This window comes from Rhinopithecus roxellana, chromosome 8 (genome assembly GCF_007565055.1).
Source record: "Rhinopithecus roxellana isolate Shanxi Qingling chromosome 8, ASM756505v1, whole genome shotgun sequence".
Classification (NCBI taxonomy): Eukaryota; Metazoa; Chordata; class Mammalia; order Primates; family Cercopithecidae; genus Rhinopithecus; species Rhinopithecus roxellana.
The window spans coordinates 109,524,042-109,548,782 of NC_044556.1; the positions used below are offsets into that span (position 1 = coordinate 109,524,042).

Sequence of the window (24,741 nt, forward strand, 5' to 3'; positions counted from 1 at the left end):
TAAGGCAAAGTAATGATCTGAATTATGAATCCATTCATTTCAGGACGCTTGACTTTTTCACTTTGTATATTATACTCAACCGGTGTATCTTAAGGTGGCCTACCTCTAACCTTTCAAGATACTTCTGACCTGCCAGTTGGTACATGCTTAGAAATATCAACCACATTAGTGTTATCCTAAGCAAAGCATAATTAGAGGGTAAATAAGCTACAAAAATCGTAAATCAACATTCTTATTATCTTCTGTTTTGAATTATCAGTGATAAATAAGAATCCTAATATTTTTCTAGCAAAAATATAGCATTAGCTTACGGTAGTTCATTCATCATAGAAGTCTTGTGCCCAGATAAATTGATTTCCAAAAAGCGAATAGATAACCTCAAACATGTCAGTGATTTGGCACTAAGTATTTCCTGTGGGGCTGAGGTATTTCAACTTTCATATCCAGAAATCCAAAAAGATTTCAATGAGGCGAGTATTCTCATCCCAATATATCAGCAGCTTTTATTTTATTTTATTTTATTTTTTTGAGAGGGAGTTTCACTCTTGTCACCCAGGCTGGAATGCAGTGGCACCATCTTGGCTCACTGCAACCTCTGCCTCCTGGGTTCAAGCGATTCTCCTGCCTCAGCCTCCCGAGTAGCTGGGATTACAGGCGCACGTATGCCACCACGCCTGGCTAATTTTTGTATTTTTAGTAGAGACAGGGTTTTATTATGTTGGCCAGTCTGGTCTCGAACTCCTGACCTCAGGTGATCTGCCCACCTCGGCCTCCCAAAGTGCTGGGATTACAGGCGTGAGCCACTGCGCCCAGCCCTGTTTTGTTTTATGTGGTCATTTATTACAGGGGTCCCCAACCACCAGGCCAGGGACTGGTTGCACGCTTCTTATGAGAATCTAATGCCCGATGATCTGAGGTGGAGCAGTTTCATCCACAACCCATCCCTCCCCTTCCCGGGTCTGTGGAAGAATTGTCTTCAGTGAAACTGGTCCCTGGTGCCAAAAAGGTTGGAGACTACTGATTTATTATGTAGAGACTGTGGTAAATACTGTGGCATTTACTCATTTTATTGCATAATTATAGATACAGACCAATTCCAGAAGATGTCCTTCTTCGAGCTTTTGAGGTATGTGAACTCCAGCTTATATGCATATACATGTATATAAATACATATATTTATATATACATGTATATGAAAAATTCATCATGTAGAACTTAATTCACCAAATGAAAAAATATAATATCTATCTTTTCTTTTCCCCTAGGTTTTAGATTCAGCTAAACGTGGATTTCTTACTAAGGACGAACTGATCAAGTATATGACTGAGGAAGGTAAGCATGATTTATTGCTTATCACAATGACTTATGTGAGGAATTAATAATTCGTTAACAGTTATGTGAAAGTCATAGGGGATACTTTAAAATCAGTTGTTCTGGTTAAAAAGTTATTTACTGTTCCTACTATTTTGGCTTGGGGGTGGTTTCTGTTCTGTGGGGGTTAAGAGGACAAAGAGTAGGGAAAGAGGAGATGGGTTGTTGTCTCGTAGGATTTTGTGAAACATAGTGATTACTTCTATAATTTCAGGCATTCCGTTCAGAGCATTTCCAGAATAAAAGATATGCCATCTGGAAAACATGAACTATCAATCACTGTAAATGAAGGCCTCCTCCTAGATTGAAGATTTGAATAGAAGTATATAAAAATTCCCCCCTTTTTTTTTGAGACGGAGTCTTGCTCTCTTGCCCCGACTGGAGTGCAGTGGCGCAATCTCAGCTCACTGCAACCTCCGCCTCCTGGGTTCAAGTGATTCTGCTGCCTCAGCCTCCTGAGTAGCTGGGATTATAAGCACGGGCCACCATGCCCAGTTAATTTTTGTAGTTTTAGTAGAGATGGGTTTCACCATGTTGGCCATGCTGGTCTCGAACTCCTGACCTCAGGTGATCCATCCATCTTGGCCTCCCACAGTGCTGGTAAAATTTCCTTTTTAAAGAGCTTTTCTGTCGGCGAAGTTACAGCTAATGTAACCTCAATTGAATACTGAGGTCATTTTTAACACTAAAAATTTCCTTTTTTAATGATAATTGAACCATATATATTTGTTTCGAACATGGCCCATCATACATATATGCATACACACACACATAAAACCTGCACACTTACATATATGCCAACGTATTTCCTTTAGGAATTCTCTCTGCTAGGCTGGTGTGTAAAGTTGTTTACCCTGAAGGTCAGTGGCCTGATGGACAGTCTCCTGAAGCCAGCCTCATATTGGTCACCTTGCCTTCTCCCATACAGAGCTAGAGCTCCCTGGTTCACACATTGAGTCCTGAATGACTCAGTTGCTAATCACTTGTGACAGAATCAAAAGTGCAAGTAATTTGGAGTAGGGAAGACTAAGACTGCATCTACATGCATGACTGGTTTGACCATCCCAACTTGATCCACCTTTAGACAGAGTACAGGGAGTGAGGGTAAGAATGCCACAACCGTCACAGCTGCCACCCAAGAACTCTTATGCCATTGTTAAAATTATCTTAGGGATTAATTTTGATGGGGATGTTACAGCTTTCAAAGCATCAGCTTCTTAATCCTAAGGATTAAAGAAAGTAAATCCTAGGTTATGTATTAGGCAACATGAGTTTAGTCAAAATGGCCCAAACAGTTAGCTTTTCCTACGGTTGTGTGCCTACTGTACGTTTAGGATTTAGTAATTGTAGTAAGGTATAATGATACTGAAATCTTCCTCTCTCAAGGATATTACAATCTTATTGGGGAGATAAAACTAACATAAAATAATTCACAATACAAGACAATAGAAAAATCAATATCATAAGATCAACCAGGGCCGGACCAGCCTGGAAAGCTTGGTCTGGGAAGACTTAGAGAGAAAATAGGTTTTTTGAGAGGGTAGAATGTACATGGTTAAGTTGAGGGCAGAAGTAAACTCTGGTGCGTTTTAATTCCCTCACACACGGTAGATCTCAACAAATGTTTGTTGAATGAATGAGTGAATGAGTAGATGATGAAGACCAGGTGAAGGGGCTAATGAGAGGGAGACGTTATTGATATGTAAAACAGTCTGAACAAAAATTGGGAGGTAGGAATGAACATGCTATTTCAGAGAGAAAGTAAGCCTAGCTGGCCCAGAGGGTAATGTTGGCAAACAGCAGGAAATTAACTTCAGTAGATTTACTGGGACTAAATTGTGGAGTCCCAGGCTCAGGAGTTTGGAATTCACCTGTGGGCAATGGAGAAGTATTATAGGCTTTTAAGCAGATGAGTCACATGGTGTATGAGTGATTGTGAGAAGGTTTTTCTGGTGCTGGTCGGTTTGTTAGATGCATGAGAAAGAGGTTGGACTAGGGAGGCCAGTTAAAAGGTTATTTCAGCATTCTGAAGGCACCCAAGTAAAGGCCTGACCTGGCAACAGAAATGGCAATGGGGAGAAGGGATTGGTACAGTAGGACTGTCTGCGGCAGGATCCATGGGTCATGATGAGTAACAGAGTGTAGGTGACAAAGATGAGAGCCGAATCAAAAGTAACATGAAGGCTCTGCCCTCAGTGACAAGTATTATGGTAACGCTACTGACTAAAACAGAGAAGTCAGAACAGACTGCAGTGTATACAGAGATGGTGCAATCACATGGTTTACTTGGAGGTACTGTGTGATAATTTCAAAAATGATATGTTTACAGAGAGTTCATGGTACTTAAAGATCAACTATTGAGTATCTCAGTGGACTAAGCATAGGACAGGTATTTTCAAGTAAGAATATATATGGTTTCAATTATTCATTCAACAAGTGTTATTACAAACCTTCTACATATATGAACCAATATGTTTGGAAGTAATATGTAAGATGTAAATTACTATACAAATCTAAGTTATGATTTAATATAACGGACCTATCAGCTAAGTGTAATAGCAGTTGACTAGTTTGGTAAAATAGGTGCTTAAGAATTGCTACTTTGAGAGTCTCAGAATTCTACAAATTGTTTTTAAGTAAATTTATGCTACATAGCAATATAGATTCAAGTTACTTGCACGCTCTTCACAATATCCACAAAGTATCAGCTAGTTTGAGAATATGCATTCTTACAGCCCAGGATGTCATATGATAAACAAAAGAAATCACATTGAATCAAGTTCCTACAAGATAGAAGTCCCTAAGTGTCCAGGAATGTGTATTGCATCAGACAGTGTTTAGCAGGAGGGAAGATCTCAGAACAGTTTTTTAAACAAACACTTACATGTTGCTGCTCATATGCCAGGTACTGTTCTTCATCCCATTCAAATCATAACATATTTCATCCTCATGACAACCCTGTGATAGGTAGTGTCATTATCACCTCCATTTTATAGACAGGTAAACTAAGGTGTGGGGCAGTTAAGTGACTTGCTCAAGACCTCAGAGCGAGTAAGAGGCAGCCAGCATGTGAATCCAAACTTGTGCTTTAACCATTGGCTATTTTGCTTCCATCTTTCATCAAATACTGGGGCTTCCAGTTGATCCTCTGGTAATTTGAAAAGTTTTCATCTAAATAAATAACCTTGTTCGTGATATCTGTGTGTCTTCCTACTGTTTTGCCTGAAATGACGCGTTCTAGAGGTTGCTTGATCTATGACATCTGCAGGCTAAAAGAAGTCCAGAATCTGCCAGGGTGTACAATAGCCTTCTCTTTGAACCTCTGGACTGTCGTGATATCCTGGCTCTGCAGCTCCAGGGAGCGTAACTAGTGACATTGTGGGAGTTTGTGGGGCTCCATGGCTATTAAGCTGACTCGTGGAAAGAGAAAGAAAAAAATCAGATGATCATAAATGATAAATTTTCCTTTTTGTCTCTCTGAGGTGAGCCTTTTTCTCAAGAGGAAATGGAAGAAATGTTGTCTGCTGCAATTGATCCAGAATCAAATTCAATTCATTACAAGGACTATATAACAATGATGGTGATAGATGAAAATTAAATGTTCTAAAGATAATTTCTAATTGAAAGGACAGTGTTAGAAATTGTTTCTCCTTGTTAATTTCACATCTAAGATAAGAGAATCTACGGAATCTTAGGATTCCTGTATGTGATATTTAATACCTTGTGACATAATTATTTTAAGATACTTTGTTTTTAAAGATGATCATAACACTTTAAAACAAATTTAGTATGTCTAGCCTTACAGAATGATAAATTACTATTTATTTAAAAACGATTCTTAAAACATTTTAACGTTAGAATTGTTATTTTCTATAATAAAACTCAGGTAACCTTCAAATTAATTAAGTTGACAAAATGAAAATGACTGTAGTGACCCAAGGTTTGGCATATAAAGATCTTAAGAGGGGGCAGAATGACCAGCACTTGACAATGAGGAGCAATATAATGAAGGCTTCCTTTTTCAATAATAACAAACGCTTCATCAATCTGAGTGTGGAAGGAGATTTATCAAAATAAATATTAATTGATTTGTTATGAGTGCCAATTACGAATGTTATTTGGGATTGTAATAACTGAATGTAAACATTTATATCTGCTGATCCAGCATGTCACCTTTTATGGAGTAGCTAAAGGAGTTGAGATCATTGAAACTGAAGAAAAGAAGGCTGAGTGGACATTGATAGTGTAAGGTAGTGGCAATTCTCTCTTTGTCTTTAGAATTGTCACCTACTCAGTATATCTGTCATGGGACTATTGTCCTGAATACTGAGTAAGAATGCTGAGAAATGTGATGGTGTGCAAATGTGCAGCTCCTGACAGAGCAGAATGGAGTGACGGGGACGCCTCTGAGCACAAGCAGGCACAATGGAAAAATAGTCACTATATGGCAACTTACAAGCAAAGGGGAAGATAAGGTAAAGGAGAATGAACAATTTTCCCAACTTAGATATTCTTTTATAACAATACACACACACACACACACACACACAGAGATCTCTATGTAAAGATGGCTTTACCACTGTATGTATGTGTCTACGTAGATGTAAACATTTCAAGTTGCTGGGAGCCTTCCTCAGGCATGCTGTCTTGCCCCCGAAAGATGCGGCCACTACCCAAGAGACTGTCACTGTTCGTTCATTCATGAAACATTGAATGAGTATCGTGAGATAATGTGCTAGGAACCAGAGTCCCTAACGAATCCAGGTCCCAGTTCAGTGCAGGAAGCCTGCAAGTCCATCAGCAGCCACAGTTCAGACAGGGGCACGTTCAGGGTACCGTGGAAGCACAGAAGAGGGGCAGCTACTCGGCCTTGCAGGGAGGGAGCTTTCTGGGAGATGAAAGGTGCTAGTGAGCAGAGAAGGCTTCCCAGGACAGGAAGCACCTGACTTTACAATGAGAAGTTTAGTAAGTGGGCGGTGGGGCACAGGGCATTTCAGCAGGTGAGTGGCAAGTCCAAAAACCCTAGAGGTGTCATGAAACATGGAACCACCTGGGAATTGAAAGCAGCTCAGTATGTTTGGAAGGTAGGAGATTTGGGGGGTCATGATGAGAGGTGAAACTGGAGCGGTAAACAAGCTGTATCATTAAGAATATTGGGTTAGGTGCTGAGTTACGGTTTCAGGGTGAGAGTTTGGACTTTATTCTGAAGATCACAGAGAAAGATCATTTGTAAGCAGCAGGGAAAATAGATTTGATAGGTCAAGACTAGAAGTGAGATCAGTTTGTAGGCTATTTGGTTGGTGGGAGGGGATAGACTGAGAAAAGTCAAGCATGAATCCCAGGTTTCTGGCTCAGACGATGGGTAAAAGTGCCATTTATTCAGATAAGAAATCCAAGGAGCAAGTGGGGCATTGGTGAGCAAAATGGTGAGGCTGGGTACAGACACCTTTGGAGCTCAGCATGTAAGTAGCTTGAAAGGAAAAGAAGAGAGTCTAGAACAAAACCACGGGGAACGTCAGCATTTACGGGAAGGCAGAGGAAGAGGAGCCCGCAAAAGAGACAGGAAGGCGAAGCCTGAGAAGAGGGAGAGCTGGAAAGAAGCATCTTGGATGCCGAGATCGGAGAGAATCGCAAGGAGGAGGCAGTGGCCATGCCAGATGTAGTGGAGAGGAGAGGGAAATTAAAGACGGAAAAAACGTCCATTGGTGTTAGCAATGAGAGTTCATGGAGGGCCTCTCCCAGGGCAGATGTGGGGAAGCAACAGGGTATGGAGTTGAGTGGACTGAGGAAGGAATGGATGTGAGAAGGTTGCAGCCTGGAGGACAAGTTACTCGGCAGTGAAGAGAAGGAAACAGCAGGCTGGGGGAGTGATTTTTGGAAGATGGGCAGATATAGCAAGTTCATTTCTCGTCCGAGGGCTGAGAGCCCGCAGAGAGGGTGAAGGGAGGGGCCGGCTTCCAGAGCAATACAGAGATTTAGGAACAATGAACCAACGCCTGTGGTCCCTACCTCATGGCCTCTACTGCCTTTTGGAGAGGAAGGTAGTAGGTTATAGAGCTTGAAGAGAATGGTGTAACTTTAGAATATCTCTTGTGGGAAATGGGGAAAAGAGTTGAGAGAGCCCATGTAAGGATTTTCAAGAAACCCTGGAAGGTTTTGTGCTCCGGAGCAAAGGGTAAGGCTTCGTCATGTGGGTGAGGTGGAAGGAGCCAAAGGCCGAGGAATCTACAAGGAAGCAGTTCCGAGGGTGTCCGTGGCTACCATTAGGGAAGGACCCAGGTAGGAGGACTGGCTAACAGATGGGAGGGTTAGAGGGCTCGGGGCTCTAAAAGGGCAAGTGGCTGGTGTTGGTAGCAAGGGGTGGTCTTTCCTACCATTCCTGAGTGATAATACGTTTCCTTTGAAATTGGACTTCACTGTGTTCTTAGCGTGTTTCTTTTCTTCTCCTGTGTTATTATATGAATAAATAGTAAGAGTGGCTGACGTTTGTTGACTGTTCTCTGTGTTGCAGGCACTATCCTAAGTGCTTGACTTACATGAACTCATTTCATCCTCACATCCACCCATTGGTGTAGGTGCTATTAAGTTATCCCCATTTTGCAGAGGTGGCAATCAAGAAGTTACACAGCGGTAAGGGGCTGTATCAGCTTTTTCTAAGTTATGTTGTGATAACAAAACTCCCAAAGTCAGAGGTTTACAAGAATAAAACGTATTTCTGTTTATGTTTTTTTGTCACCTGGGGTCATCTGGGACTCTGCCCTACATGTCTTTGTTCTACTCATGGCCTGGAGAAGCAGGATGTCCTGCTGGACGTCTGTCCTGCTTTGCCTGGGGTAGTCCCAGACTACACCCATCCCAGTGTAATTATTAACAGGTCTCCTTTGTGCTCTTAGAAATGTTCCAGTTTAGATGATTAATATGTGGTCATCCCATTCAAAAAATAGCGAGTGAAAACGATGGCGAGGAATCGTCACTTCTGGAAGGCTTTCTGACAAATAATTCCAGCAACGGTAACAGTGGAAGACATTTCTTCCTTCTCTAGTTTGCCAAGATCATTTTTTCCCCCCAGGATTACCTGAGATTTTCCCAAGGTAAAATCCAGATGAGAACTGATGTGCCACTGGCTTGACCGCGCATGTCAGAATCACCAGCCAGAGATGAGGATGAGCCACATGCCTTCAGGACAGGGTGGGGATGGAGGAGGAGAGGAGTGTGGTGACCCTCAGAACATCAACAGACAGGCTGTTTATGATAGGAACACACTGCAGCTGGGAAGGAGGGTGGCCGAGATATGAAATACCCTTCAAGGTGGACGCATACCCAGGGGCATATCATTCGGTGGCAGGGGCCAGCACGGACATGCAGCATTGAAGCGTGTGCGAGAGCCTAGTGCGTCAACCCAGGCACAGACTTGTTTGGAGCACACAAAACAGCTCTGAGTTAAGTCCTGTAAGCCATTAAAGAAGTACGGCCTGGTGAATGAACCCTAATCTCTTGATGTTCAAGTGATGACATCATATTCTCTCTCCGAGGAGCCGCTGTTGTGTGCAGAAGGCAGTAGAGTAAGGTTGCATCGAGATTGCCTGCCTCCCCAGGCCCCATCTTCGAGGATTCTTTCAGAAGTTCTGACTGATGTTCAACTTCACATCTTGTCTCAAGGGAATCTTCTCTGTTTAGTGTCATAGAGTTGGCTTTATGGAATGTAATTCATTTTTACCGTTAGCACAAATTTGTCTGTTTCTTTTAAGGCCACCAGAAAGCGCAGCATAGACTCCCCACAGAAATCTCATTTTATCTCCTAAGTTGCAGAATAAACGTACCTTGTTTGCAAAGGGAACATTTTTCTTTACACTCAAATCACTTCAATGTGTATTTTGCCTCTTCAGCTCACCGACCTTGCCCTCAGCATCTGATGTAAATCACCATGCCAGTTCCTGACTAGGAGAGTGCTTAGCCTCTTGTGCGGGAAGTTTGCTTACCCTCATGACTCCTGGCTTCTGCAGAGCCTGCCATACCCCACAGTTTCGCCGGGCCCTGTGGAAAGCCATCTCTGTTCTCACACTGCTGGGGAAGGTGCGTGACTCAGGGCCCGACACACAGGCCTGAGAGTCTGGCGATCTTGCGCTCTGCTCCCAGCTCCATGTGTGACTCACTCTGCTTCAGGCGCTTCCCCTCCTATGCACCTCTGTCTGTAAAATAGAGAGCTCAGCTCTATCCTTCTCCCTCCTGAGAAGAAGCGCAGAGATTTAATCCCCTTTGCGGTCACCCAGTGTCTAAGTGCCAAATGCCTAAAAGACACAACAAAGAGAGTCTAAGATAGCAGGCTAGTTGGGATGACGACTGTTCGGTAAGGGCAGGAGTATGTTCTGTGGGATGGAATGTGTTTAGATCTTTCTCTCCTACCTTCCCATCTTCTTTCCTTTCCGTTTTCTAAATCCTTCCATATAAGAAAGTACCGTGTTTATACAGGCAGTTCCTTGAAGATCAAGGGTTACTACCTTACCCTCCTGGGCTGCTTAAATAAACAGAGAGCCTCATGGTCATGCGTGCTCCCCTTGTGCCAGGCATGGTGGCTGCCTCCTAGGCCTGCGTATTTCTGAAAGCGTGGTTGCCAGTCATCTGCTTCAGGAGCATCCGGAAGGAGGGTGTTAGAAATCGGGGGTGTGCCCCATTCCAGACCCCTAAAACAGAATCTCTGGAGGTAGGGTCCAGGAAACTTTAACGTTCCCAGGGGAGCCTTATGCACGCTTGTGTGTAAAAAGCACTACCTGGGGCTCTGATATTGAATGAAAGTGTGCGATTTGGAGTTAGGCTCTGCTCCTTACTGATTACGTGATTGGCCCAGACATTTAATATCACTGAGCTTCCCTGGAAGTCGAGGCTGTGGTGAGCCACGATTGCGCCACTGCACTCAGCCTGGGTGATAGAGAGAGACCTTGTCTCAAAAAAATCAAAAAATAGTGCTGAGTGTCTTCATCTTAATTTGTATAGTGGAAAAATCACTTTTCAGGGCTGGTGTGAAGATTAAATGAAATAATAAAAGTGAAAATGTTTAAAAAGCTGTAGGCTATGACACAAATTATTATTTACAGAAAGCCAGCTAGGCAGAGAGGGAGAGAGAAAAAGAGAGAGGGAGGGGCAGGGATGGAGATCTGCTGCCTGGGTATGGACAGAGAGGTGGGGAAGTAGGTAGATAATAGAAAACTAATTGGAGAGAATGTGCGCATACCTGGGCTGCTGGTGGGGAGATACCCGACATGTGCTGTCATGGTGCTATTAATTATAAGGCGTTAAGTTTCTTTCTAGAATGTGAAAATACGAGGCTTTAAGAGGTTTCTTTTTTTCTTCTGCTTTTAAAAATGTGCTATCTGTCATGGTACTTTTAGAGCAGCAGGAATTATCTCATCTAGTGGAGAAAACACTCCTAATCATTTGAAGAAACTGCTATTTTTCTTAAAAAAGAAAAATCAGACCAAGCACAGTGGCTCATGCCTGTAATCTCAGCACTTTGGGAGGCCGAGGCGGGATCATGAGGTCAGGAGATCGAGACCATCCTGGATAACACAGTGAAACCCCATCTCTACTAAAAATACAAAAAATTAGCCAGGCGTGGTGGTGTGCACCTGTAGTCCCAGCTGCATGGGAGGCTGAGGCAGGAGAATGGTGTGAACCCGGGAGGCGGAGCTTGCAGTGAGCCGAGATCGCGCCACTGCACTCCAGCCTGGGCGACAGAGCGAGACTCCGTCTCAAAAAAAAAAAAAGAAATCTCAGAAGAGGCTTCTAAGCATTTATCACCTAACTCAGGAAATGTACTGAAGTGTGGTTGAGTATTGCATGACTTTAAATATGGCTTTTAAGCATGTCAAGATGTGTTTCCATGCTCTAAATACCTAGTTTAAAATGTCTCGCTGGCTGGTAACATTCCTGGTTACCAACTCAAGGCATGACCTATACTGAGGCAGAGCTCGTTGTTAATGGGAACAGAGGTAAGTCTACTTTCCAACTAGTCTTGATGATGTTTAAGTTTTTTAGTTCTTCTTCATCAAACCCGATAAGCCTGTCTTTGTTCTTACACAACACGATGCAGAGCCAGTGCTGGTGGAATTGTTGCCCCCGCCATTCTCAGGAAACCCCCCTGTGTTGGGATTATCTTCAATTCCAGGTTACTTTTTAGGAAACTTTTTAAGTCTCTTATCAATTTTTGAGGGCTGATGTCATTACAACCAAATCACATCTGTAAATCCCTCACTCAGTTGGCCGCCTGTACGGTTAGTGATTGCACAGAAATAAACAAGATGGAATCCGTGCACGAGCGAAGGCTCCCTGAGCTTCCTTCACGACGGCCGCCCGCCTTCCTGATACGTGCATGTCTGCCGTGTGGACCCAGGGAGGATGTCAGTGAGATTTAACTAACACAGAACCTAAATGTAAATTAAATCCTGGTTTTCTTCCTGCCGCCTAAGGAGTCATCTTGAATTCCCTGCAGGGGCACCTCACTCTGAGATGGCTACTTTAGAGAATCTTCCCAGTAAAGGCCCTTTGGGAAAAATGATGTAAAGTATAAAATACTCTAACAATTACTAGAGTGGCTCCCAAGCAATAGATATTAAAGAGAAAATGGAAAATGCCAGTGAACAGAAAAGAAGAGGAAAACACCTTAATTCCACAAAAGTTACCACCATTACTAATGTTTTGTTTCATCTCTTCTGAAAGCTTTTTCCAGGGATGTGTCTCTCTATAGAACTTCTTTAAAATACCACTGTGGAACCTATCAGTCAGGGCCCTTGACCGTGAGGACAGAAAGCAGGACTCACTGGAAGGCACCTGGGCTGAGGAAGGGGTGCTTACAGAGCCTACTGGAGACTGGGGCACCAGGCTTAGGCTTACAGGAGCCAAGGGGGCATCTGAGGGCAAAGAAACATGGTGTAAGAGGATAGCAAACATCACACAACCGGAACAGCCCATCCAGGGCCTCTGCTGCAGGGGATGGCTTTGTACTGCTTCAGGTTCAAGGCCTGCAAGACACAGCCCACTGAGCTGAGCTCAGTCTGGCCTAGGCAGGTAAGGACGGACCTTGCTTCTAGGCAGCCATATGGAAGGCAGGAATCCTCCAACCACCAGCTACACCCCACTGGAGGGAGAAAATACTCTGGTAAGAAATCAGGGTACTATTGGGGAAGAGAAATAAATAAATAACAAACATGATAATACTACAGGATCAGACCATATATGCTATTATGTAATCTACTATTTTAAGTGAATACAGTAATGAACACTCTTTCCATGATAATGTATATTCACCTAAAACATAACTTTGAGTGACTGGATAGTATCTAATTGTTTGGCTATACCTTATTTAATTAATTAATTAATTAATTTAGAGACAGGTCTCACCGTGTCACCCCAGCTGGAGTGCAGAGGCACGGTCATAGCTCACTACAGCCTCGAACTCCTGGCCTCAAGCAATCCTCCCACCTTGGCCTCCCAAAGAGCTGGGATTAGAGCCACCACACCTGGCCTATTAGTTCCTCATTCTTAGTAATTTAAATAATTTTCAATTTTTACTATTATAATAAATTAAGATCAACATCCTGCTAGTTAAGTCTTAATTGTTTGCTTAGAATACATTCCAAAAAGCAGAACTGTTGGGCCACCTTTAAAGTAATGGGGATCTATTTTTAAGTCTTTTGCGAACGTGTTTTCAATCTGTCCTGCAGAAAGATTGTTCCCATATTCTAAACCTTCCCCAGCATATTTTTGCTTTTTATTTTGCAATTAGTTGGGGAAAAATAGTATCTTATTGATCTTTTAAAAATTTGCATTCCGTTGATAACCGGGAGTTCTCAAGGCCCACAGCAATGTCCTGACGGATTCTGTTGGATCAGCTCCAGGAAGCGCCAGATTCCCGCCTCACAGATGGTTTTGTCAGAGAGAAACGCACCCCTCGGCTGCTGTGAAACGGAGCCCACAAAGCACAACATTACAGGCAGAATCTGCATTCCAGAGACACAGTTTCTTTCAGAACAAGTATTATTTGCAGGGGGCAATTAGAATGAGCTACTATTGCACAGAAGACTTAGCAGGAAATGTCACAGATCTTCAAGCAATACAATAGGAACTGGGGAAATAAGCCTGCAAAAGAAGTGGAGAATGACCAACACAGGCAGAGCGAGGGGCCAACTGGCCGCCTGCACTCATGCCGGAATACCAGCTTCTGAGGCTGTGGAAGGGTTTCCTAATGCAATTCATTTGCTCATTCAGTCAGCATTCATTGAATTCCCACCATGTGCCAGACACTGTGCCGGGCACCAGAGATGCCAGAGTGAGTGTGAGACATAGGCTCTTGTCTTTGAGAGGTTTCAGCCTCATGGGAGAGACAGGAAGACCAATAATGACACTGAGCAAGAGTTGTTCAGCAATGTTAGCCAAGTGCATTGGGGTCAATGACAGCAGCTGGCTCTGCCTGTGGGACTCATGGAGGACTTCACAGAGGAAGTGACAGGATGAACTGCAAATGTTTTATGGGCTCACATTGGCAATTTTGCTGCCAGTACTGGGTGGGTGAGAACGTTCTAGAACGAGATGGCTTGAGGCTAATGCTGAAATAGCTTTTTAATAGCATGGCTTAGGGAAAAGAGGGCTGAATTCCAGCTGTACCAGGTATAGGATATGTGACCTGGGGAAAGTCACGTGATGTGTCTGTCCTCTGTTGCCCATCTGTAAAGTGGCAGAAATCATAGCTACCTTGTAGGATTACTCTGAGCATGACGGGCTCTCTGCACATCGGGCTTAGTAAGTGGTATCTACCATTACAAAGTGTTGAGTAAATATCTGCTGAATGAATGAATATAAATATTTTCTCCATATAGTAAATATCTTCAATTATATAAGAAGGTTGGGCACAGGTGTTTATAGGATGTCTGGGACTAAGGAAGTCCATTTTCCTAAACTTGTGACCTCAGGGACTTCACGGAAAGGGTGTACGTGTCATTTTAACTTCATTCATTCAATAAAATATTTAATTAGTGATATTCTATGCTGGAAACAGTTCTAGTAAACTGGTCGGGTGCGGTAGCTCACGCCTGTAATCCTAGCACTTTGGGAGGCCAAGGTGGGTGGATCACTTGAGGTCAGGAGTTCAAGATCAGCCTGGGCAACATGGCAAAACCCTCTCTCTACTGAAAATGCAAAAATTAGCTGGGCATGGTGGCGGGCGCCTGTAGTCCCAGCTACTTGGAAGGCTGAGGCAGAAGAATTGCTTCAACCCGGGAGGCAGAGGCTGCAGTGAGCCGAGATTATGCCACTGCACTCCAGCCTGGGTGACAAAGCAAGATCCCACCTCAAAAAAAAAAAAAAAAGAAAAAGAAAAAGAAAAAGAAAAAAAAAAGAAACAGTGCTAGTCAGCAAAACAAAGTCCCCGTCCTTAAGGAACTTGAATTCTGACTGTGAGGTTGACCATAGGAGGCAGATAATACATCAGTAAACATATGTCATGTCAGGATGTACACTATGAAGAAAAATGAAGCAGGATAAGGGGTGAGAGTGATGAGGTACTGTCCTGTCTAGAATGACATGGAAGGCCCCTCTAAGGAGGGGATCTTGAGCAGTGGCCTGGAGGGAATGAAGGATCTTGAGCAGTGGGCTGGAGGGAATGAAGGATCTTGAGCAGTGGCCTGGAGGGAATGAAGGGGTGTGGGGAAAGTGCATTCCTTGTATGCACCAGAAGGATCAGCAAGGAGCCCCCGGGCCTTGGTAGCCTGAGTGAAGAGAGAGAAGCAGATGAGGTGGGAGAGGTGGGCAGGCCCCCGAGCATGAAGGGCCTTGTGGGCCAGGAAAGGATTTGGAGCTAAATGTGAGGAGAAGAAGAGAAGCCACTGAATGGTGCTGAGCTGGTTAGGGGACATTATAAGGGAGATGGTGTCCAGGCCAGGGTGATAATGGTGGGTAGTGAAAGGTGGTTGGATTTGGGATCTATTCGGAAGGTAAAAGCAACAGGATTTCCCAGTGGATGGGATAGAAGTAGAGGAAAAGACTCCAAGAATGATCACAAGGTTTAGGCCTCAGCAACTAGATACTATTCTGTTAAGGTTTGGGGGAAGATCAAGAGTGTGGTTGGAGACGTGTTCCCAACTGAGAAGCCAACCAGACATCCAGGCTGTCTATATAAGTCTGGAGCTCCGGAGAGCCTGGGGTGGAGTGGTCCGTGTACAGAAGATGTTTAAAGCTGTGGGGCTGGATGGGATCACCTAAGGAGGGAGGGTGAGTAGGGAGGAGAAGGGCTCTGAGGGCTGAACCTGCGGGCAACCCAAAGTTAGAGATAGGGAAGGAGAAAGATCAGCAAAAGGTACAAGGTAAACATAATACCAGGGCAATCCCAGGTCCTATTCTGTCCCCCATCCTGTGTCCCCAGGACCATTTGAGGGCCTCCATCACCCAGTTGTTTCTTTTCAATGGTCCTTCAGAGTCCCTGAGGCAAGCTGCACTCACATAGACTAGAAAATACTGCATGTATTTTGTGTGCAACTCTGTGGTAGTGCCGTGTTTTTCAGTTGCTTGTGAAATCTACGAATATCCCTTCTCATCACATTCCGAGTGAACTGTCCTGATCCCACGGTTGCTCAGTATCTCTGAAATTCTTGTGACCTTCAGTCCTGAGGACCATTCTTCTCTGAGTAGGGAGGCCAGGGGTCGAGGCCCAGCCTCACTGCCATTGTTTCTGGCTGCATTACCAATTAAAGGAGTTCGATCCAGCTGAGCTAGTATGGTGGCTGCCAAAAGTAAGCCCTTCACAAAAATGGTGTGCTTAAAGGTAACTGCAGAGACATTGGGGGTTCTTAATTTTAAACTATCAGAAAAGAATTAACGGGCAATATGTGATTCTCAGGTGTGAAATGCAACCATCACACGCTTGTCCCAGAAACACAGTTTCATTTTTTGTAAATCAAGTGTGACTCCAATCCCTTACTGGCCAATCATAGTAAGAGGAGGCCTGGGGGTTTACATGGTACCTCTAAAACCTAACAATACGGACCAAGAACATGACAATTGTTGAACACCAAACTGGCTCAGTCACCCACGTCATCACCTGAGCAGCCCTGTCCCCTCCCCAGTCCACTGCTCCGGAAACTGGGATGACCCTGTGAGGAAACCAGGGAGAACCTTGAGCAGTTCTCTCAAGGTGGGGCTTTTTCAACAGATTGTTAAAAGGACTATATTGACATGACGTTTGTCAAGCCCATAGTGAGACTAGAGGAGAGAAAGCTTTGTGTAAAGCCAAACCCTAGAACAAAGGAGGTTCTTCCCTCCGGTTTGCCCACCACCCAACAGCACAGCCACCAGCCCTGGTCACCCTCCTGATGCTGGGAAGCAGCCCCACCCTGCCCCGACACCAGGCCACAGGCCACAGGCCCTGTCAACAGCCTTCCTGTTCCCAGTCCAGAGACCCCACCTGCTCTCTCCAGACAGTTCAGCTGTTTGTTCCTGCGAAGGCTTTCTGAAAACAAAGGCCTATTAATTCTGCCCTGTTTGCAAGCGAAGCCCCAGTTCTCTGGTGCTCAAAGCACACGCTGCTCTCGGGGTGGTGAGAAGAGGATGTGAGGAAGGATCACTTTTTGTTTCTCTTTTAACAGCAGAAAGAACAAAACAAAAAATAGTAACTTCATAAATCATCCCGCCAGGCAGAGAGGAATCTCCCATTTTCAAGCTACAATAAATGTGTTTTTGTAAAATGTTTTACTGTAGAGAGTTAGTAGACAATGGTACAGTGAATCTCCATGTAACATCACCCTCCCCGCCAGCCATCAACTCGAGGCCAATCCTGTCCCCATCTCCAGAGGTCACCTCCCTCATAATTTTGAAGCAAATGGAAAGCATCATTTTATTTTATTCATAATTTTTTTCACTAGGTATATTTAAAAGATACTTAAAAGATAAAGACTCTTAAAAATTACCTATAATACTATAATCATCCCTTTAAAATAATAATGGTTTGGCCGGGCACGGTGGCTCATGCCTGTAATCCCAGTACTTTGGGAGGCCGAGGCGGGTGGATCACCTGAGGTCAGGAGTTCGAGACCAGCCTGACCAATATGGTGAAACCTTGTCTCTACTAAAAATACAAAAATTAGCTGGGCATAGTGGTGTGTGCCTGTAGTCCCAGCTACTTGGGATGCTGAAACAGGAGAATTGCTTGAACCCGGGAGGTGGAGGTTGCAGTGAGCTGAGATCACGCCACTGCACTCCAGCCTGGGCGACAGAGTGATACTCCATCTCAAAAACAATAATAATAATAATAATAATAATAATAGTTTAATGTTATCATATATCTAGTGTTGAAAAGATCAATTTTCCCATAGATGAATAAATGACTCAAAAAAATACTGTACAGAGGCCTGGCGCAGTGGCTCATGCCTGTAATCTCAGCACTTTGGGAGGCTGAGGCTGGTGGATTGCCTCAGCTCAGGAGTTCGAGATCAGCCTGGGCAACATGGTGAAACCCTGTCTCTACCAAAAATACAAAAATTAGCCAAGTGTGGTGGTGCACGCCTGTAGTCCCAGCTACTCAGGGGGCTGAGGCAGGAGGATCACCTGAGCATTGGGAGGTTCAGGAGAACCGTAATTGGTCTGCTGCACTCCAGCCTGAGCAATAGAGTGAGACCCTGTCTCAACAAAATAAATAATAATAATAATAATAATAATAATAATAAATGCCTCACAGTTTGAATTAGGAGTCAAGATTCAAACTGTGAATCTTGTGATTGGTTGCCATGGGTTTTTTGTTTGTTTGTTTTTTGAGATGGAATTTTGCTCTGTTACCCAGGCTGGAGTGCAGTGGTGTGATCTCGTCTCATTGCAACCTCCGCCTCCTGGGTTGAAGCGATTCTCCTGCCTCAGCATCCCAAGTCGCTGGGATTACAGGCACCCACCACTATGCCCTGCTAATTTTTGTCTTTTTAGCAGAGACGGGGTTTCACCATGTTGGCTAGGCTGGTCTTGAACTCCTGACCTCAGGTGATCCACCCGCCTCGGCCTCCCAAAGTGCTGGGATTACAGGTGTGAGCCACCGCGCCTGGCCTGGCTAGCATGTTTTTAAAGTTTATTTTAATGCATAGTTTTTACTCCCAACCTTTGTCTTATCCTTGCAGTTTAATTATTGAAGGAACCACTTGTTTGTCCTGTAGAATTTTCCACATCCTGGTTTTGCTGGTTGCATCATCATGGTATATGTAATTACTGTATTTGTCTGTCTTCTCTACTTGATAAGCTGGCAATTGGATCTACAGCAAATTCCGGTTTGATTTGGAGGGACCAGATTACTTTACAGGTGTTGTATCCTTCTATCAGGAAGCTCATGATAGCTGATTGTCTCTCTATGACGTCAGTACTGTTGTTGATGAACACTAGGTCTATATTAATACATTAGGGATTGCAAAATGGTGATCTAATTCTATCATTCTTCATTTATTAGTATTTCCTTTATTTATTTATAAGTATTTTCCTTTATCAGTTTTCAAAATAATGATTTGGTTTCTCAATATTCCTTAACAGCAACCAAGTAGTTTTTAAAATTATTTTTTAAAATTGATGCATAATAGATGTACATACTTTCAGGGTACATGTGATAATTTAATATATTTATATCAAGTATTTTTTGCTTTTTAGTATTATTATAAAGTCATGAATATTTGGTATATTTCAATCCATTGTCGTCATTATTCTCATTGATGTTCACAGTATCCCATGTTTGAACAGTGGGAGCTGCTTTAGGTTGGATTCTAAAAGCTTCCTGGATATATGGCATCAGATGATTTAGGTTCCTCTTGTGCCGTATTGGTTTCCAATGACGTTATCAACCTTTTGTGACACGAGATCAGGGCCAACAGTGGGCCTTTGCTAATGATGTGTTATTAGGGAATAAGTAGAGGGAAAAGTTTGCTTTGTGTTAGAGATTTACAGATCATTTACTTGTTTTTGCACCATGTTTCTACACAATAGTGCACAGACACACAACTCACTGGTTAAATGGAGACCACAGAAATCTCTGGGATAGTTTATGAGCAGCCTAATATCTCCTGATTCTACAAGCTAGATCGGAGAATGCGTCTGGAGCCTGAGGCCAAATTGTGGTCCTACTATTTCTCAAATCAAGACAGGATTCATCTATGGGGAAAACAATGTATATAGAACCTTGGAATCCATTGTAATAATCAATGTCATTAGTAACTTTAATTAATTAATTAATTAATTAATTAATTATTTTTGAGATGGAGTCTCATTCTGTCACCCAGGCTGGAGTGGAGTGATGTGATCTCAGCTCACTGCAGCCTGCACCTCCCAGGTTCAAGCGATGCTCCTGCCTCAGCCTCCCGAGTAGCTGGGACTCCAGGCATGCACTACCACTCCTGGCTAGTTTTTATATTTTTAGTAGAGATGGGGTTTCGCCATCATGGCCAGGCTGGTCTCAAACTCGTGACCTCAGGTGATCCACCCACCTTGGCCTCCCAAAGTGCTGGGATTACAGGCATGAGCCACTGCACCTGGCTACTTTTAAATCCCAGTGGCAGGAGTACTTATAGATTTGCCTTTAATTCCCATTTGTTGGTAGAACAAAAAACATACAAAACAGAGTAGGAGGCAGGCCCATTACAGACTTTCAAAAAGTAATAAAGCAAAGCTTCACACGTCCAATCAGATGTCTTCCTCATACGGGAAGGAACAAGTAAGCAGCCAGAGAGGCCAAGCATTGTTTATGTCAGTCCTCCACCCTGTGAGGCTCAGGAGGGTCAGAGGTGGTCCTCTGTGGTCAGGATGGGGGACCAGAGGAAGGAGGTCTGGGAAGCACTGCTTGACTCAGAGCTTCCTATTGCCCGGAGCTGGATCCACTAAAGAAAAGGTGCGGAGAGGAAGAGTGGCAGCTTGTGGAGTGGGCTATGGCTGGAAACCGGGGAGAAGGTGATGACAGAAGAAGGCCCATTCTCGGTCTAAAATCTGTAAACATGATCCTAAGAAGGGAGAGTGGGCTTAGGGATACGACAGAGTGAAAAGAGGCAGGAAGTTGCTGACTGAATACGCAGAGCCAGAGACAATGACTGGTTGGTTCAAACTTTCTTTTCTGGGACAGTGGAAATAAGAAGAGGTACTCACTGTGGCGGGGATGTGGGATATAGGAGAAGAGCCTGTGGATGGGGCACAACCAAACTAAAGTTATTGTGCAGCTGGTTTTGCAAGACACTGATCACCAGCGTAGGTGGTTAAAAAGGGACTTTCTATTCAGAAATGTTAACCCGTAAGAATAGGATAAACGGGCCAGGTGTGGTGGCTCAGGCCTGTCATCCCAGCACCTTGGGAGGCCTAGGAGGGTGGATCACCTGAGGTTAGGAGTTTGAGAACAGCCTGACCAACATGACAGAACCTCCTCTCTACTAAAAAGACAGAGATCAGCCAGGTGTGGGGGTGCGTGCCTGTAATCCCAGCTACTCAGGCGGCTGAGGCAGGAGAATCACTTGAACCTGGGAGGTGGAGGTTCCAGTGAGTGGAGATTGTGCCACTGCACTCCAGCCTGTGGGACAGAGCGAGACTCTGTCACAGAAAAAAAAAAAAAAAAAAAGAATAGGATAAATGGACTCCCATGTATTTATTAGGCATTGCCATTAACATGTGGCCAATCTTGCTTCACCTCTTCTCCCTCAACAGTTTCTCTCACCTCCATCCTCAGCCCTGCTGGTTATTTCAAAACAAATTCTAGACATCACATCATTTCATCTGTAAATGCTTTGATGTTATCTTTACCAGATAAGGTAGAGATAAGGACCTCCTTCCCCTTTTCCCACACAACCATTAAACCATGATCATATCTTAAAAAGCTAACAATAATTCTGTAATATCTGATATGCAATATTTTCAAATTTCCGCTTTTGTCTCATAAATATGCTTTTATCATTGGTTTATTCCAGTCAGGATCCAAACAAGGTCCTCTTGTTGCATTTGGTTGAAGTGTCTTTAAATCTTTAACATTCCCCTCCCTTTTGTTCTTGTCTTTCGTTTGTTGAAGAGCCTGGTCTTTGGTCCTGTAGAATTGTCCACATATTGGACTTGTCTGATTGCATTTCTGTGGTTGTGTTTAGCACATCCCTCTATTCCCTGTATTTCCCACCAGTTTTTATATCTAGCGGATCGATCGATGTCAAGGTCAGTTTTGTTTTTTTTTTCTTTTTTTGCAAGTCAACTTCATTGGAAGTGGTGAATTTTTATTGCCTTCCTTCAGGAGGTAACATGTCTGGATTGTCTCTTTTTGTCACTCCTCAGACTCAGTAGCTGTCAGCCTGATCTAGGCTGTATGAAGCTCTCCATCAACCTGTCACCTAATGGTTGCCATTAACATTATTTTAGTGTGAGTTACAAAATGGTGATTTTTTTTTTTAAAGGATTCTATCATTCCTTCTTCATTTATGCAATGGAATTCCTCTATTAAAGATAATTTTCTGAAGACCAGCCTGGGCAACATGGAGAAAGCCCATCTCTACTAAAAACAGAAAAATTAGCCAGGCATGGTGGTGTGTGCCTGTAGTCCCAGCTACTCAGGGGGCTCAGGGAGTATAACCTGAGCCCGGGACATGGAGGTTGCAGTGAGCCATGATCACACCACTGTGCTCCAGCCTGGGCCACAGAGCAAGACCCCGTCTCAAAAAGCAAAAAAAAAAAAAACAAAAACCCAAGATAATATTCTGCCATCAACTATTTGGCTTCTTTCAGATACTGTTTGCTCAGAAAAGGCACAGCAGTTTGCTTCTTTTCGTTAATTTTTCAAGCAAAATATTTCTTGATTTCTCTTGAAAACATGCATTGTTGGCTGGATGCTCAAAATGCCTTGGGAGGCCAAGGCAGGAAGTTCACTTGAGGCCAGGAGTTTGAGAGATGCCTGGGCAACAAAGTGAGACCCCATCTCTATAAAAATTAAAAAAAAATTAGCTGGGTATGGTGGCACATGCCTGTAGTCCCAGCTGCTGAGAAGGCCGAGGCAGGAGGATCACTTGAGCCCAGGAGTTTGAGGCTGCAGTATTGCACTCCAGCCTGGACAACAGAGCAAGACCCTGTCTCTGGAAAACAAACAGAAACATGCTTTTTACCTTCATAAGTGTGTGTGTGTCACAGGTGGGCCTTAAAATTGCCTGTGTCCCTTATGAGACGTCTAAGCCCCCCTTTGGCTTGTGTGCTAGCCAAACCACACTTGGTAACATTCTTACCTTATCAGTTTCTGGTGATTTACAGTGTTTGCATTAGCAGTTACACTGCTATTTCTGTCACAGTGAATCTCTCTGGGTGGAAGTGAAGTGTTTGGACTTGATTTAATGAAGCTATTGCAGACTGATAAAGCAGGTTTCAAATATCATAGGGTTATAAGGAAAAAGATGATTTAGAAGAATTATATAGTCCCAGGATTCTAGCTGCAGCACAACTTCTTTCATCTCTCTCAGTGGCCTCATTCATCCCCATGACCCCAGCTACACTTGCCAGAACTCCCAGATCCAAACCTTTGATCCAGCCTTTCACTGAGACATTCTCCAGCTGAATGTTCTGCTGGTCTCTCATATGCAGCAAAATCTGTTCCTCCTCCTCTCAGCTATCTTTTCTGTCCAACCTAGACCACAGGCATCAGTCACTAGGACTTGCCTCAGTGTCTCTGGGGTCCCTCCTTCCACTCTCCTCCTATAATACAAGATGATTCCAGCTCTCATCCCCTCCTTCCCTGACAATTGCCATAGTCTCCTAACTCTGCCTCTAGACTCTACCCAGTCCCATCCATTATTCCTCTGCTTGTAGAAGTATTTTTCTAAATAGATATGGTCATGGCTTGTACCTCAGTATGGGTTTTGTCAAAAGCAGACCCTGAAACGAGGATTCTGGTGTAGATGACGTATTTGGGAGGAAACAATAGTATGTGAGTAGGGAAGGAAGATAGGAAAGGGAAGCCAGCCAGTAAAGGGTGTGTTGTCAAGCCAGTTACCACTGCAGGTAACTGGAACTGAATCTTGCTGGGCACCTCTAGGAGTCCGTAAAATATGTGCCTCGGAAGGTGTCCTGCCTGAGGGGCGAGAGCTGGGTTATTTATACTCCAACTCTCATCAGGCAATGAGAAGTGTCTGTAGCAGTTCATTCCCCTCCTGCAGCGCTTGGAGTCAGGGGGTTCATGAAACCCTTAGGCAATAGAAGTCAAGCCAGCTATTACAATGGAAAGGCTCAAGGGGCTAGAGAGGGGCACAGATGGAAGGACAGGAGCAGTATCTGTCTTATTACCCTCCTGCTTAGTAATCCCCAGAGATCCTCACTACCCACAGCTGGCCTTTCTGGCCTCCTCCCCTGCACTGCTTCCCTCCACTTACACAAGGGTTCTGAGGTCTTTCCTGAAGAAGACAAGCACCCTCACGCCTCCACGCCTGGGTGTGCATTGCTCTTTCCTCCACATCACCCTTCTCTTTTAGGTTAACTGACAATACTGGCTGCATGTACTGGGCACGTGCTACCTGCAGAGTCATTTATGTAGGTTAGTTGATTTAATGTAACCCCTATAATAGTATATGAGTTGACTAGCTAAAAAGAATGATCACCTCCATTCTACAGGTAAGGAAATCACAGCTCAGAGAGGTTAACTAAATGCCTCTGGCACAAAGCTAGCAAGTGGCAGGGCCGTGTTGGGAGACCCGGGTCTCTGCTCCAAAGCCTGTGTGAGGCACTAACCACGGGGCTGAGCTACCTCAGACTTCCTGCCTCAGCTCGGCGGTGGCCCACCCTTGCTCCTTCCCACCTAAATAGATGTGCTGTCTGCTCTGTCTTCCCATAGCCTATGGTAGTTTTTTATGTGGATGCCTTTATTAAATGTGTGTTGTCTTGTAGTGTATTTGTTCATCTGACTTCCCTTTTAAACCATAAGTCCCTCCCATTTTAATCTTCAATGCTTGGCCAATTGTGTAACTCAGGTAAGGCCTCCATTAACTTTTAAAACAGCATTATGTTGAATTCTGCTGGGCACAGTGGCTCACACTTGTAATCCCAGCACTTTGGGAGGCTGAGGCAGGCGGATCACTTGAGGTCAGGAGTTTGAGACCAGCCTGGCCAACATGGTGAAACCTCATCTCTATTAAAAATACAAAAAATTGGCCAGGCGTGGTGATGCATGCCTGTAATCCCAGCTACTCAGAGGGCTGAGGCAGGAGAATCGCTTAAACCCAGGAGGTGGAGGTTGCTGTGAGCCGAGATCACGCCACTGCACTCCAGCCTGGGCGACAGAGTGACGTTCCTTCTCAAGAAACAAAACAAAACAAAACAAATAATGAAGTTGAGTGAATGTTGACTTTGTTTCAATACCATGCACAC

At 44.0% G+C, this 24,741-nt stretch overlaps 1 protein-coding gene across 3 annotated transcripts in view; it reads left to right on the plus strand.

The window, feature by feature from the left end:
• Window positions 1–24,741, plus strand: part of EFCAB2 (EF-hand calcium binding domain 2) — a 162,951-nt gene that overhangs the window by 126,092 nt on the left and 12,118 nt on the right. The window contains exons 6-8 of one of the 3 annotated variants that reach the window (XM_010353287.2): window positions 1,084–1,126; window positions 1,266–1,332; window positions 4,854–7,851. In XM_010353287.2, coding sequence (XP_010351589.1) covers window positions 1,084–1,126; window positions 1,266–1,332; window positions 4,854–4,969 — 226 coding nt within the window. In that variant the 3' untranslated portion in view covers window positions 4,970–7,851. Of the gene's footprint in view, window positions 1–1,083; window positions 1,127–1,265; window positions 1,333–1,585; window positions 1,812–4,853; window positions 7,852–24,741 lie in introns of those variants that run through there. The other 2 variants (XM_030936134.1, XM_030936135.1) reach the window with 2 other exon arrangements.